Source organism: Leopardus geoffroyi, chromosome D4 (genome assembly GCF_018350155.1).
Source record: "Leopardus geoffroyi isolate Oge1 chromosome D4, O.geoffroyi_Oge1_pat1.0, whole genome shotgun sequence".
Taxonomy (NCBI): domain Eukaryota; kingdom Metazoa; phylum Chordata; class Mammalia; order Carnivora; family Felidae; genus Leopardus; species Leopardus geoffroyi.
Genome location: NC_059342.1, coordinates 43,972,078 through 43,988,254, shown reverse-complemented (window position 1 = coordinate 43,988,254; position 16,177 = coordinate 43,972,078). Strand labels below are relative to the sequence as shown.

General features: G+C 35.7%; 1 protein-coding gene across 1 annotated transcript in view; it reads left to right on the top strand.

Annotated features, from left to right (window-relative positions):
• The window catches only part of HAUS6 (HAUS augmin like complex subunit 6), a 36,758-nt gene that overhangs the window by 6,359 nt on the left and 14,222 nt on the right, over positions 1-16,177 (top strand). Inside the window, exons 3-11 of the mRNA XM_045469154.1 lie at positions 206-284; positions 818-950; positions 4,447-4,594; positions 6,864-6,929; positions 7,703-7,751; positions 11,036-11,206; positions 13,292-13,485; positions 14,102-14,228; positions 14,702-14,804. Of these exons, the coding sequence (XP_045325110.1) occupies positions 206-284; positions 818-950; positions 4,447-4,594; positions 6,864-6,929; positions 7,703-7,751; positions 11,036-11,206; positions 13,292-13,485; positions 14,102-14,228; positions 14,702-14,804 (1,070 nt within the window). The remainder of the gene's footprint in view (positions 1-205; positions 285-817; positions 951-4,446; positions 4,595-6,863; positions 6,930-7,702; positions 7,752-11,035; positions 11,207-13,291; positions 13,486-14,101; positions 14,229-14,701; positions 14,805-16,177) is intronic.

Genomic DNA, 16,177 nt, shown 5'->3' with positions numbered 1-16,177 from the left:
AAACTGACCTTAGTCTTATAGTTATTTATAAAGAAAAAGACCCAATTTCTCACAAGTTGGTGTCTTTCTTTAGTTGAAATCTACAAATGTTAGTCTTGTTTCATTTAGCATTAATGTTTCTAGTGTAGGAAATAAGTTTCATGTTTAAAAATTTTGCTGAGTTTTTTTTGTTGATATTTCTAATGCTTTTATATTTGTTTTTAAGGCTTTGTTGGCCTCCGTTTGACCAAAAAAGTGACACTGAATTCCGGAAACATTGCTGTGAATGGTTAAAAAAGATTTCTGTAAGTATTCTCTTTCTGGAAGATACAAACTTTAAGAAGTTAGAAACTACATTAAATTTTTTGTTCTGGCTTTATTGAAGTGTAATTATACATTAAATTTTTGGAGGTGAAATCTTTTTATTTCTCTTAACGTTCACAGTATAATAGCAAGGAAATATTTGTTAGAATAACACTTTTGGATGGTTTTGGTTAGTATTCTATTTCTAGGAAATCAGCTTTATTGGCTAGATGCATTGGAAGTAGGCTTTTGAGTTCCTAGGATTTTATATCATAGTTTTTGTTTAAAGAAAACTTTTTTTGACTGTAGATTATTTTAGCTTGTGTCCCCACATAGTATCAATAATTGTGGCTTTATATTGTAATTATTTTTTGTGACCCAGTCCACCAAGAATTTAGAAAGATTCAAATAGTCAGCTTCTGGTTCAAGTGGACTAATCCTGTTCAGTCCTGTTATGCTACAAAAACAGTATGATATAAGTATAAAGGTTATTATTGATAAGGTCTTTAAATCATCTGATTTCTTTTTTCCATAGGCTGAATGTGGAAGTGGCTTTCCTCAAGTTGTTGGTTCACTATTTCTTTCTCCTGGTGGTCCTAAATTTATTCATCTGATGTATCATTTTGCAAGATTTGTTGCAATAAAATATATAAAAACCCATTCTAGAAGTAAGTTAAATTTTTAGTAGGATTTTTTTTTGTTTTGAGTTTAAAATTTTTATTGTTCTTCATAATATATGAATCATAAAGAGATTTTAATACAACAAGGTAAGATAAAAACATTAATTTACCTCAAAAGATATATAGTTAATATTCTACTGGTACTGTAGTTTGAAAGTTTCTAATGAATATAAGTAACTACTCAGATTATTTTTGTATGTTCTATTACAGGGATTGGGAAACATTTTCTGTATAAGGCTAGATGGTAAATATTTTAGGCTTTGGGGATTACACAGGTCTCTTTCTCATGTACTTCTTTGTAGGTTTTTTTTTTTTTAAAAATGCAACCCTTTGGGGTGCCCGGGTGGTTCAGTTGGTTAAGTGTCTGACTCTTGATTTCAGCTCAGGTCATGATCTCATGGTTTGAGTTCGAGCCCTGCAACAGGCTCTGTGCTAACAGTGCGGAGTCTGCTTGGGATTCATTCATATTCTCTCTCTCTCTCTCTCTCTCTCTCTCTCTCTCTCTCTTTCTGTTTTTCTCCCTTCCTCTCCCTCACCCACTCACGTCCCTCTTGCTCTCTCTCTCTGTCTCAAAATAAATAAACTTAAAAAAAGAATACAACCCTTTAAAAACATAGAAAGCATTCCTAGCTTGCTGACCTGACAAAACTAGCCAGAGGGCTAAATTAAACTTGCAGGTTATAGTTTGCCTCTACTACATTGTATTAAATGTTGTGTTGTGTGAGGTTTACTTTGGCTGCTATCAATGTGTTTAATTTTTTTGTTAGAAATTGCTGTTGTAAAGGGATTTGATCTGTTTCCTCATTCGTGGAAACAAAATATTTGATTTTTTTTTTTTTTTTTTTTTAACGTTTATTTATTTTTGAGACAGAGAGAGACAGAGTATGAACGGGGGAGGGGCAGAGAGAGAGGGAGACACAGAACTGGAAGCAGGCTCCAGGCTCTGAGCCATCAGCCCAGAGCCCGACGCAGGGCTCGAACCCACGGACTGCGAGATCGTGACCTGGCTGAAGTCGGACGCTTAACCGACTGCACCACCCAGGCGCCCCCAAAATATTTGATTTTTAAGCTAAGACCTAAAAAGCATTCTTAAAAGAATGCTATTTGTAGTTTATTAAATATGCTTTTCTGTTTAATTGGTTTATGCTCATAAAACACGGGTAAGAAAGTACAGAAAAGTGGATGCGACAAAACCCCATCCGTCTTCCAGTTTCTGCAGACAACCATTGCTGACATCTCATGTCATTTATTTTCTTTTAATATTAAAAAACTTTTTTATATATATTATTTCTATACATTTTAATTACTTTGAATAGGTAATATTTTTCATTATTCAAAATCAAAAAGTGAAAAAATTTATCTTTCACTTCTGTGCTCTACCTAGTTTGCCTTCATAGAAGCAAGCAGTGTAATCCACAATACAGGCAAATACATATTTATATATTATACATATATTTATACATATATTCTTTTTTTTAAATCCTAAATAGTGACATGCATTGGGTTTTGAATCTTGTGTTTTTCACACAACAGTATATATTGGAGATCATCTCATATTAGTTCATAGAGCTTTCTTCCTTAATCTCTTTTTAGAACAGCGTATTTAGAACAGCATATTTGAATGGATATACCATTTTATATATGTATAGTATATGTATACATTATATGCATATGTATATATATGTATTTTTTAATTAAAAAAATTTTTACATTATATATATTTAATTTTTTTAATGCTTATTTATTTTTGAGAGAGTTATAGAGTACGAGCGAGGAGGGTCAGAGAGAGAGGGAGACACAGAATCAGAGGTAGTCTTCAGGCTCCTGTCTGTGCTGTCACCACAGAGCCTGATACAGGACTTGAACTCACAAATCATAAGATCATGACCTGAGCTGAAGTCAGACGCTTAACCGACTGAGCCACCCAGGCACCCCACAGTGTATTTTCTAACTAGTCTTCTGTTGACAGACATTTGGCTTCCACCCCACCCCCCCCTTTTTTTGTTTTGTTTTTGCTACAAAAACTGCTACATTGACAAGCTTTATCCGTATATGACTTTGTGTGTATCTGTGTATATGCACGTACATACACACATATACATGTATGGCGTGCGTGTGTATATATGTATATGTAATTCCTGAAGACTGCTTCCAGGGTCAAATTTCCAGATTTCTAATTTGCTGGTTATTATCAGATTGTTTTCCGTAGGGATTGGATGATTTATGCTTCTATCACCAGTGTACAGTGAATGTCTGTTTTTTCCAAAGGCTCAACAACATTGTATGTGGTCACACATTTTATCTTTTCAGCCTGATAGATTAAAATGGAATCTCAGGGTAGTTTTAATTTGTATCTCTCTTATTATTTAGTTAGATTGAAAGTTGTTTCATATATTTAAGAGCAATTCATATTCTTTTTGCATTCTGTAATCGTCCATTTTTCTCTTACGTTACTGCTCTTAATGTCCTTTCTCCGTGATGTGATATGTGAACCTTCTTTTTCGGTTTATATTCTTTGCTTGATTTTTAAAAACTTACACATGTGATCTTGCTGTATAAATAGATGCATATTTAAAATTTAATGCAACATAAGCATTGCTACCAGTTTTTCTTTTAGTAGGTGGTCTATTCCAATTACATGTAGCCCAAACTATTTTATATGAAATACATGTGGTTGGATTTAGCAAGAGTTTACTGTGCATAAGACTTCTAAGCATGAGTTGTCCTGTTTCTGATTGGAAGTAATTCCAGTCAACATGTTCAGTCTCTGGATGACTTCTACATTCAGTAAACTAATCCCCAGTTAAATATTTAATAATTGTGGTTTCTTTGGAGTTAACACTAGGACTTGGATTAGTAGTGCTACGTGCAATGAGGTGATCCCTGTTTTCCAGAATATGCATTGTTATTGTATTGAATCATCTTAGAGCAGGATGTGGACTCCGAAATGTTTGGACGGATTGTTCTCAGGATCTGCTTTGATCATTAGTAACATAGCTAAGAATTATTTGAGAAGTAGAGACTGGTTTTAGTTGGTTGTCCTATTAGTCTTACTAGGTAGAAAAATAAACTGATGGCAGCAAAGGTGGTGGTGTGATCTCACCTCATCTCTTTTAATTGATTTTCTTCCTTTGTTGTGAAAAGATTCTGTTAAGAGTAAGAAGTTCATGTGTAAGAAAGTATTTGTTCAAGGCTATATCAAGCTGTGATAATAAGAATTATTTGGGACAGATGGACTCTCAAAGTTTTTAATTATGTAAAAGAACTTAACTTCAGATACCATTTTTAGTTGTCTACCTAAAACTGGGTTTCCTTGTTTTTGTTAAAATTAATTGTATCTTTCTTGTGTATGTGGCATACCTGCTTTTAAGGAGTTGTTAGTTGTATGAGTTGTTAATCTCTTAAAATTAATAAATTTCAACCTTTTTGATATCCATTAGCTTTAAGTCAAAGTTTTCTGTGATCTTATTTGTGTTCCATGTAGATTCATCTATACATTTTACAGAGACATTTAATGTAAAGCCACAAGATATGCATAAATGCATTGCCAGATGCCATATAGCACGCAATAGATTTTTACATATTTTGCAAAGAGAAGATTGTGTTATCCGAGAGTATCAGGAAAATGCACAGTAAGTAATACTTTGATAGTTAGAAAATGAAATTTCCTTTCTTTTTGAGCAAATGTCATCAATATACTTTGAGTGGCAATAATCCATGCCTACCTCAGAATGTTTCCATTTTATTTTATTTTATTTTATTTTTATTTTTTTAACGTTTATTTATTTTTGAGACAGAGAGAGACAGAGCATGAATGGGGGAGGGTCAGAGAGAGGGAGACACAGAATCTGAAATAGGCTCCAGGCTCTGAGCTGTCAGCATAGAGCCCGACGCGGGGCTCAAACTCACAGACCGCGAGATCATGACCTGAGCCGAAGATGGCCGCTTAACCGACTGAGCCACCCAGGCACCCCAGAATCTTTCCATTTTAAAGCCAGATAACTACTTCTTTTTTAAAAATGTTTTATTTATTTGTTTATTTTTGAGAGAGAGAGAGAGAGAAGGAGCAGGAGCGAGTGAGCATGTGCGCATAAGCAGGGAAGGGACAGAGAAAGAGGGAGACAGAATCCCAAGTAGGCTCCAAGTTGTTAGTGCAGAGCCTGATGTAGGGCTCGAACTCATGAACTGTGAGATCATGACCTGAACGAAAACCAAGAGTCAGATGCTTTAACTACCTGAGCTGCCCAGGCACCCCAAAGCCAGATAACTTCTTTTTTTTTTTTTTTTTTTTAATTTTTTGTTAACGTTTATTTATTTTTGAGACAGAGACAGAGCATGAACGGGGGAGGGGCAGAGAGAGAGGGAGACACAGAATCTGAAGCAGGCTCCAGGCTCTGAGCTGTCAGCACAGAGCCCTATGCGGGGCTCGAACTCATGGACCGCGAGATCATGACCTGAGCCGAAGTTGGACGCACAACTGACTGAGCCACCCAGGCGCCCCCCAGATGACTTCCGAATAAAGTTTGTTTTTTTTTTGTTTTTTGTTTTTTGGGTTTTGTTTTTGGTTTTGGTTTTGTTTTGTTTTGTTTTTAAAGGAGGCTGTACACTCAGTGTGGAGCCTAGTGCAGGGCTTGAACTCATGACCTGAGATCAAGACCTGAGCTGCCAAGAGGCAGATGTTTAACTGGCTGAACCACCCAGGTGACCCCTTGAATAAGATATTTTAAATTACGAATACTGTAAATTAAAGTTTAGAGAAAGGGAAAATATTACCTTAGTTTAAGAATTTAGGGGCGCCTGGGTGGCTCAGTCAGTTGAGTGTCCGAGTTTGGCTCAAGTCATGAAATCACGGTTCATGGGTTCAAGCCCTGCATCAGGCTCTGTGCTGACAGCTCAGAGCCTGGAGCCTATTTCAGATTCTGTGTCTCCCTCTCTCTCTGCCCCTCCCTCACTCGCGCTTTGTCTCCCTGTGTCTCAAAAATAAATAAACATTAAAAAAAAATTTAAACAAACAAAAAAAAGAATTTAGTATCTTAGGTGTTTTTTCTTTTTATAACATGGATTTACATTTTTAAGCTGTAATTATAGCGCTGATTATATTTTGTATCCTTTTTCTCTTCATATTTTATTTTGTAAATTTTTCCATATTTCCATAGTATATTGCTCATTTACATATTTAATAAAATTAAAAAAATTGTTTTTAAAAATTAAAACATTAATTTTATTTTTTAATTTTTAAAGTGTATTGCTTTTAATATTCAATGGTTTATTGAATATCTGTTAAGTAGATACTCCTTTAAGTAGGTATTCCATAGTTTCTTTAACCATTTCATACTATTTTATATTTAAGTTCATTCTGTCAACAAATTTTTATTTGAGTTACTTCTGTCTGCTGGGTATTGTTTAGCACTGGTCCTACAGCATTAATTAAGACAGGCAAGGTTCCTACTCAAGAAATAGAGTATGTTTAATTTTTTATGATTATAAACAACTCTAGTAAGGTAACTTTTTAAATGCTGTGTTATTTGTTGTGAAAGCTAGAAAATCCTTTGAAATCACCTTGAAACTACAATGTCGTCTGTCTTAGGTAACATTTAACTTTATCCCGTATGTATGTGATAGAAGCATTAGAGAGCAGGATAGTCTTACCTCCAACATTTTTACTTGAAGTCAGAGTGTCTATGAGCCAAGAAGTCCTGGTCCATCTCAACAGCAACCTCTATGTTAGATCACTCTATAACTCTTAAAGGACTCGAGTCCTTTAGCTGGCTGCTGGGTGTATTTGGAAGATTAGTCTTCAGAAGTCTTGAGCAAAGATAAGAAATGGGGGAAAATATCAAAGTAGGCTATACCAGTTAATTACAATGGAATTATAGTTGTCATTTATATGTTTTCTTACAGATTGTCAGTTAAACAAGTACGAAATTTGAGATCAGAGTGTATGGGACAGGAAAACCAAATAAAAAAGTAAGTGACTTTTAGATTAGAGCTGCAAGTTGCCTTAGTTTAGCTCCTGGATTTTACTAGTAAGGAAACTGAGGGTCTCAGAAATATCAGTTAAAATAGTGTTATCAATAGCTACATGATAGGATTAGAACATAATTCGATTCCTAGTCCAGTTCTTCTAATAAATTTATTGCTTTGAGCTAGAATTTTATTTTTGTTTTTATTGTTTATTTTTATTTATATACATATATATATATATATATATATTTTAATGTTTTATTTATTTTTGAGACAGAGAGAGACAGAGCATGAACAGGGGAGGGGCAGAGAGAGAGGGAGACACAGAATCTGAAACAGGCTCCAGGCTCTGAGCGGTCAGCACGGAGCCCGACGCGGGGCTCGAACTCACGGACCGTGAGATCATGACCTGAGCCGAAGTCGGACGCTTAACCGACCGAGCCACCCAGGCGCCCCTATATATTTATTTGAGAGAGAGAGAGAGAGAGCATGCGCGTGCATACACAGGTAGGGGAGGGGCAGAGATAGAGAAAGGGAGAAAGAGAATTCCAAGCAGGCTTTACACTGTCAGCGCAGAGCCCAACCTCACGAGCTGTGAGGTCATAACCTGAGCTGAAGTCAGATGCTTAACTGACTGAGCCACCTGGTGCCTGATTTTTGTTTTTAATTAGAATGGTTTTTAGTGAGTGAGTTTGTAGATCTGTTTGGTTTTTGGGTGGTAAATTACCATGTGATTTTTAAAGAATGGCTAATGAAATAATTTAATTTTTAACCAGAATGGAACCCTATGATGACCAAAGTAATATACAAGAGAAAATCCAAAAGGTGAGGCAACTTTTTAAGGGACAGATTTAATCTCTTACTTTTGTCATATGCGATCTTTACTCATTTGGACTCTTTATTTTGTCTTTATCATTTCTTTTTGTAAGGCTGTTACTATTTTTTAAAACTCATAAGTGATATATTACAGTGTCAACAGGATGCTTCTAAAAAGCATGAATATAATTGAAAAATTAGCTTATAATTTGTAAGACTATATACAAAGGCAGTGTTAAATATTGTTAATTTAAAATCTTTCATGTCAGCAAGAAAAGTTGAGCCTGATTGATTGTAACTTAATCAGTAGTATTAATGTATCTAAATCAAATATGTTATCTGAAGGGAGATGGTAAGTATGGAAGAAAAATGAGAAGTCACATTGAGGCTGGCTTGGCAGTAGGGAGGAATCTGCTAGATAGACATAAATGATACGAGGTTTTCAGAGGTTGGCTTTGATGTGAGATTGGAGTGTTTTCTTAGGCCTTTGTGTGTAGATGAAATCTCTGTCCAGCTCCTTGTTCTGCTTTTATGATCACCAGGCTGCTTTGGGTGTTAATTTGGCTTTCCAGGCATTTTGTCACTGGAAAAGGTGAATGCCCTCCTCAGGAAATAATTATTCATCCATTCAGTGAATTTTTTTTTTTTTTTTAATGTTTATTTACTTGAGAGAGGGGGAAAGAGAGAGAGCGAGAGAGAGGAAGAAGGAACATGAGTGGTGGAGGGGCAGAGGGAGAAGGAGAGAGAATCCTAAGTAGGCTCAGTGCCGTCAGCGCAGAGCCCGACATGGGGTTCAATCTCATGAACTGTGAGGATCATGACCTGAGCTGGAATCAGGAATTGGACACTTAGCTGACTGAGCCACCCAGGCGCCCCCCAATTCATTGAATTTTTATTGATCACTGCCTTGTGCCAGGCATTCTTCTACATATTATACCTACAGTAGTGAAGGAAAGAGGCAAAGTCACTCTTTTGTGGATCTTCCAACTTAGTGAATATGAATATTCCTATTACTGAACATTATATCTTTGATTGTAAATTTAATAGGTTGAGGTGAAACATGTTAAAGTTTTCACATTGATCTCTCCTGAGTTTGTTTAATATTCACTTTGCCCAAGTCCAGTCAGTTTTTAGCCATTGACAAGATAAAAGTAAAAATTTGATAATCAGATCCTGGATCTTTGTTCACCAAAGAAATGTCATCCTGTGAGACCTCTAGACCATGGGAAGACAAACACAAACATGGGTATAATTATTCTATTTCCCTACCTACCTCCCACTTTTATAAATTCTTTTGAGGCATTATATACAAACAAAAAAGTGCAAAAATCTTAAGTGTATATCTTGAAAAAATTTCACAAAGTGATACACCCATGTAACCAGCATATAGTTTAACAGAACATTACCCCAGAAGCCTCAAGCCCCTTTTCATTCACAACCATTTCCTCCCCCCAAAACTAAATACTTTCCTCCCTTCTTAAAGATTTATTTGCCTTTTTTGAACTCTATATAAAAGGGAGCATGTAGAATATATTTTTTGTATTTGTCTTCTTTGACTCATGCTGTTTTATCCATGCTGTTGTATATGTAGGTCATAGTATGTTCATTCCCAATACTATGTAGTATTCTATTTTATGAGTATAGCACAACATACTTGTTTTTTTTTTTTTACTCTAGGTAAACTTTTGGGTTAATTGCAATTTTTGATTTTTACAAATAGAAATGTTATGAACATTCTTTTTTTTTTTTTTTTTAATTTTTTTTTTTTTTTTTTTAACGTTTATTTATTTTTGGGACAGAGAGAGACAGAGCATGAACAGGGGAGGGGCAGCGAGAGAGGGAGACACAGAATCGGAAACGGGCTCCAGGCTCTGAGCCATCAGCCCAGAGCCCGACGCGGGGCTCGAACTCACAGACCGCGAGATCATGACCTGGCTGAAGTCGGACGCTTAACCGACTGCGCCACCCAGGCGCCCCTGTTATGAACATTCTTAAAAAATTTTTTTTTGTTATTTCAATTGAAGTATAGTTGACACATAATGTTAGAGTAGTCTCAGGTGTATAGCATAGTGATTGGACAACTGTGTTATGCTATGTTCACCATAAGTATAGCTACTGGGACGTCTGGGTGGCTCAATTATTTGAGCGTCTGACTCTTGGTCTTGGCTCAGGTCATGATCCCAGAGTCATGGGATTGAGCTCCACATAGGGCTCTGTGCTAAGTGTGGAAACTGCTTAAGATTCTCTCTCTCTCGTTCTCTCTCTCTCCCTCCCTTCTTCCCTCTCTCCCTCTGTCCCCTGCTGTAGTGTGTGTGCGCTTGCTTTCTCTCTGAAATAAACAAGTGTAGCTATCATCTATAAACATACATGAATTCTAATGAACATAGACATGTTAATATATGCCTAAGATTCTTCGTTTTTTGTTTTTTTTTTTTGAGAGAGAGCGCACAGGTGCAGGCACACAGGAGCAGGGGAGGGACAGAGAGAGGGAGAGAAAGAATCCCAAGCAGGCCCCATGCTGTCAGTGCACGGTTCACGAGCTCAGTCCCATAAACTGTGAGATCATCACCTGAGCCAAAATCATGTGTTGGAGCCTCAACCAACTGAGCCACCTAAGATTCTTAGCTTTTAAAGGAGAGTGGTTTTTTTGGGGTGCCTGGGTGGCTCAGTCTGTTAAGTGTTCGACTTCAGCCCAGGTCATGACCTTGTGGTCTGTAGGGTTGAGCCCCCGAGTCAGGCTTTGTGTGACAGCTTAGAGCCTGGAGCCTGCTTTGAATTCTGTCTCCCCCTCTCTCTGCCCCTCCCCCGCTCACACCTGTTTCTTTCTCTTAAAAGTAAACATTAAAAAAATAATAAAGGAACATGGTTTTTCACATTTTTACCTTTTGAAACTTGAATAACTCTTAAAATTGATGTGTAGTATTTTTTTTTTCCCTCCTGAAAATCTTTATTATTTCTCCCTGAAAAGTTTCTGTTAGATTGGTGGCATATCAAAACACAGGAAATGCTAATTGCATCTTGGTACCATGTGATTTTTTAGATTTTTTTGAAAATCATGGTTGGCTAAAATCTTCTGAGAAATTCTTCAGTTTTAAAGCCCCTTTGGAAGTAGTATCAGTGCTTTTAGATGGTTAATTAATTAATTAATTAATTTTAGTGCTTTTAGATGGTTAATTTTCTCGCCAGAAATCATTCCAGGAATACTTTATTCCTGGGAGTGAGTATATATTTGTGTTTTGCATTACTTTGATGTATGTACAGATTATGTATAGACCTTCTCTCTGTTTTCAAAGGTGCGGTCATTGTGGGCCTCAGTGAATGAAACACTCACGTTTTTGGAAAAAGAAAGAGAAGTTGTTAATGCAGTCCTTAGTCTTGTTAACCAGTATACTTTAGATGGAACTAATGTCGCTATCGATATTCCAAGGCTCTTACTTGACAAAATTGAGAAACAAATGGGTCAGGTAAGCATTTGATATAAAAGAAGTTTTTGGAAGAACTCTCTTCATGAAATTATTTTACATATGTATATTTTGCATATATATATACATACATATATATATATATATATATACACACACACACACACTAAAATATATGTATTTAATATATAGTATGTATTACATATAGCAAATACATAATAAATATTGTATATTTTTCTTAAAATTTTTTTGTCTTCAGAATTTATTTTTGTGAATATATTTAGTAAAACTTTCATAAAGGGCCGTTGGTGTGTGTGTATACACACACACACACACACACACACACAAGCTTTTATTAATTTGTTCATTTCTTTTATGGTGCTACATCATACAGTGTAGAGAGGAGAAGGAGGTTACTTAGTAGGAAGATGATCTGGTATAGTTCTTTAAAGTTTATTAATTTATTTTTGAGAGAGCACAAGCAGGGAAGGGGCAGAAAGGGAGAGAGGGAGACACAGTATACTAAGCAGGCTGTCAGTCCAGAGCCCGATGCGGGGCTCTAACCCATGAACTGTGAGATCATGACCTGAGCTGAATTTGGGTGCTTAACCGACTGAGCCATCCAGACACCCTTGGTACTAGTTCTTTATAAATTCTTAAAGGGGAGCATTAATGATCTCCTAATTGCTGAATTTCTTTTTAAAATGTCTTTTGGGGTGCCTGGCTGGCTCAGTCGGTAGAGCATGCAACTCTTGATTTCAGGGTTGTGAGTTTGAGCCCCATGTTGGGTGTACAGGTTACTTGAAAATAATAAAAACCTTTTTTAAAAAAAGTCTCTATCTTCTGGTTTCTCTTTCATCTTGATGCTAAGTATTGTAAAATTTTGCTTCCATTAGCTTTTGTGACCTCAGTGCCTTTGTTCTTGTGTTTTTTCATACTGCTGTTCTCAGTTTTCTACCACTTCCTTTTTCTCTGACTTTCAAATGTTAAAGTGTTTTCCATGGTTCCATTAATGCCTGCTTTTCCCCACATTATATTCATCTGTTTTTTCTTACTCAATTCTATGTTTTCATCAGTATCCTGTACAATAATATTCCCAAATTGGTATTTCAAGTTTCTTGCCTTCAACCCAAACTCCATTCCACTTGCTTAGGAAACATTTCCATCTGGCTATGTACATTTGTTTTCTTAGTAAACTCACACTCTATTAAGTATCTAATATGTCAAATATTAATGATAACATAGGGGATAGGAAGGTAAAATATTGTTGTGACCCTGAAGAGCTTTCACTTTAATAGGTAACATGCCAGGCACTTCAAATTCAGAGTACATAAAAGTCTGCAAGTTCAGATTCCTGTATACAGGGAGTAGGTAGGTAATATATGCTCTTTGGAGCATATATATTCCTCTTTGGAACATATATATTTCTTTTTGGAAAAATAGTAGTATTTATGTGAAATTTTAAGATTTTTAGTTGATTGGCAGCTAATTCAAATGATTTTAAAATACTGGAGCTGTGCAGGCCAAATAAACATGTCTAAGTTTGGATTCAGCCATTAAGGGACATCAATTTGCAACTTCTGTTAAAACATGAATTTATGGGGGTGCCTGGGTGGCTCAGTCGGTTGAGGGTCCGACTTCAGCTCAGGTCATGATCTCACAGTTTCTCGGCTCGAGCCCTGCGTCCAGGTCCGTGCTGACAGTTTGGAGCCTGGAGACTGCTTTGAATTCTGTGTCTCCCTCTCTGCTTTTCTCTCTCTCTCTCTCTCAAATAAATAACATCAAAAAATTTAAAAAAGTTTTAAAAACAAAACAAAACATGAATTTATGATCCTTCACCAAACCTGCTTTTTCTTCTCAGTCTTCATTTTGCTTTCTGTTTGTTTGCATTTGTTTTATTCTAGTTTGCAACTTTTTTTGCATAATACAACAATATAGCACTGCATGTTAATTCTTTCACAGTAGTTTTCTTTGGACCAAAATTATTTACTTGGTTTCAGTTTTGGGTAGACATTTGACTTTTTTCACTCTTAAGGTAAGCTTTTTATATAATAAGAAACATAAACATATTTATGTAACAGTTCATAATCTTAAGAACTACTTCCCCCCCCCCCTCTGAATCCTTAGTTGCACATAGGAAATGTTTATGAGGCTGGAAAATTGAACCTGTTAACAGTTATTCAATTATTAAATGAAGTTTTGAAAGTAGTGAAATACGAACGTCATCAGGCTGACCCAGCAAGACTGACAATAGACCTTCAATTCCTTGAAAAAGAGACCAAACTTCAGAGAGAAAGATTATCAGATCTGAATCGTATGAGGTATCCCAGAAATATCTTTTGTTATGGTACTGGGGGAGGAATAGGGTGGTTTTGATAATTTCTCAGTACAACTTGTGTAGTTGACAACTCTTCAGCTTTGGCAAACGAATGTGAACATTTTATTAGAACTTAAAAACCTTGTCATCGACTCCTGGGGAGACACATAAAGTAGAAAGGAAAATTAATGTTGTTTTCTTTCTAGAATAAATTATTTGCCCTAAGGGATTATTCTTTATGAAATAATTTCAACTTTTCTCAAGCTTTTCTTTTGTATAATAAAAATAAACTAAGCCTCAGAAAAAGTTGTTATTTGAGTGGAGGAGCTGGGAGGGACAGAGTAAGAGTAGAATTTGGACTTGAGTTTAGAACTAGGAAAAAACAATATTTTAAAGGGATAAATGGAATAATTGATGTATGATTGCTTTCTGGTCTTAAAAGGAAAAGTATTTTCGGAACTGAATGTTCACTGTGAGAGTTTATTCAGTTCATACATGCTGTATTGGTTGAACTTCCAGTTATATTTTCTTCCCTTTCTCTACAAACTGTTGTCTTAAATTTTATTCAATACTTGTTTTATATATTCATGTTTTGAAGGAAATTCTTTTTTTTATCATAGGTGTAAAGTAAAAGAAGATCTCACAACTATAAAACATTCTGTTGCTGAAAGGCAAGGAGAATGGCATAAAAAGTGGAAAGAATTTCTTGGTCTGTCTCCTTTCAGTCTAGTTAAAGGTTCGACTCCAGTAAGTAATGTTGGCTTGCCTTTTGGAGAGTAGTTTAGTGTAAGGCAGTCTTTTGATTTATCATGTTACAAGTGATCTAGGAATGCTTTGCGTGTTTGTCATCTTGGCATTTGAGCCTAAAGTTTAAATGTTTTGGTTTCTCTAATTTTCTAAATACATATTCAGGTATTTATCAGGTTGCCTTCTGATTTATAGTTAATATTTTTAGACTCAGAGGATTATATTAAAAAGAAAATGAGACTTTTCTCTTGCTGTTAGGTAGTATTACATTTGAGGCACAGTTGGAGGACAGAGTAGTCCCCTTGTTCTAATATTGTACTCCTTTGTTTAAAAATAGTTATGAGATAATTGCCATGCTTGGTAATTCCATCTTTGCTAGGGGGAAAATCATCCATTCATAGATTAATTTAGCACTGTTACTATGGTAACGAGTAAATGTGTTTATTTCAAAGTGATGATTTCTGTGTTTTAAGGCTGTGGATCTTTTACCACCAATGTCTCCCCTTTCATTTGATCCTGCCTCGGAAGAAGTGTATGCTAGGAGTATTCTTTTGCGGTATCCTGCTTCACTTCCAGGTTGGTTATTTGTTTTTGTCTCTCTTAAACCTCCCTCTGATCAGTTATTTTTCACTATGATAGCAGTTTCTTTACATTCTTGTTTTTTTTCCCCCCAATTATTTTTTATTGTGGTGAAATGCACATATTATTTCAGTCATTGCAGTGTACCAAGTCAGTGGCATTTAGTAAATTCACAGAGTTGTGCAACCATCACCACTTTTTTTTTTTTTAATTTAATGTTTATTTATTTTTGAGAGAGAGAACGTGAAGGAGAGGCAGAGAGAGAGGGAGACACAGAATCTGAATCAGGCTCCAGGCTCTGAGCTGTCAGCACAGAGCCGGATGCAGGGCTCGAACTCCTGACTGCGAGATCATGACCTGAGCCGAAGTCAGACGCCTAACTGTCAGAGCCTAACTGACTGAGCCTAACTGACTGATGGGCATCCCCCCATCACCATTTTTTAGCTCCAGAATATTTTTATTATCTCAAAAGGAAATCCTGTACACATTAAGCAGTGATTCCCCATTTTCCCCTTTCCTGATCCCTGGCAACCGCTAATGTACTTCTTATCGCTATGGATTTGTCTATGCTAGATATTTCATATAAAAGGAGTCCTATAATAGGCTTTTTTTTTTTCTTTTCGAATTTTTATTTAAATTCTGGTTAGTTAATATACAGTGCAATATTGGTTTCAGGAGTATAATTCAGTGATTCATCACTTAAATACAACACCCATGCTCAATATGGGGCTTTTTGTGTCTGGCTTCTTTCAGTTGCAGAATTTTTCACTTCGCACAATGTTTTCAGTGTTTATCAAAGTTGTAGCATGTATTAGTACTTCGTTACTTTTTATGAATACATTCTGTTGAATGACTAAACCATATTTTGTTTATTCATCCATTCATCCATTGATGGATATTTGGGTTGTTTGGACTATTTCAGTATTATGAGTAATGGTGGTATAAACATTTGTTTACAAGGTTTTGTATAGATGCCCACAACTGTTTAACATGAAATAGTATAATAATTATCCAAATACTACCTGTTTTAATCAACATCTGCCATATTGCTATATATATACATGTATATATATATATATATTTGTATTTTTGCTAAACCAAGTAAGTTCTAGACATTGTAACACTTCACTGAAAGTGTTTCAGCATGCATTCCCATAAAAATTTGAAGACTTTTCCTATATAACTACCATAGTAATGTCATATCTAAAAAGCTAATAATAATTCTGTTGTATCTCATATTCAGCTTCGTCAACTATTGTGCCACTATCACACCTAAAAAATTCATTTCTCTACAATATCTAATATCCATTTTATATTCAGTTTCCCCAACTGCCCAGTACTTGTGTGCAAGAAATTATTGAGTTCAGTAA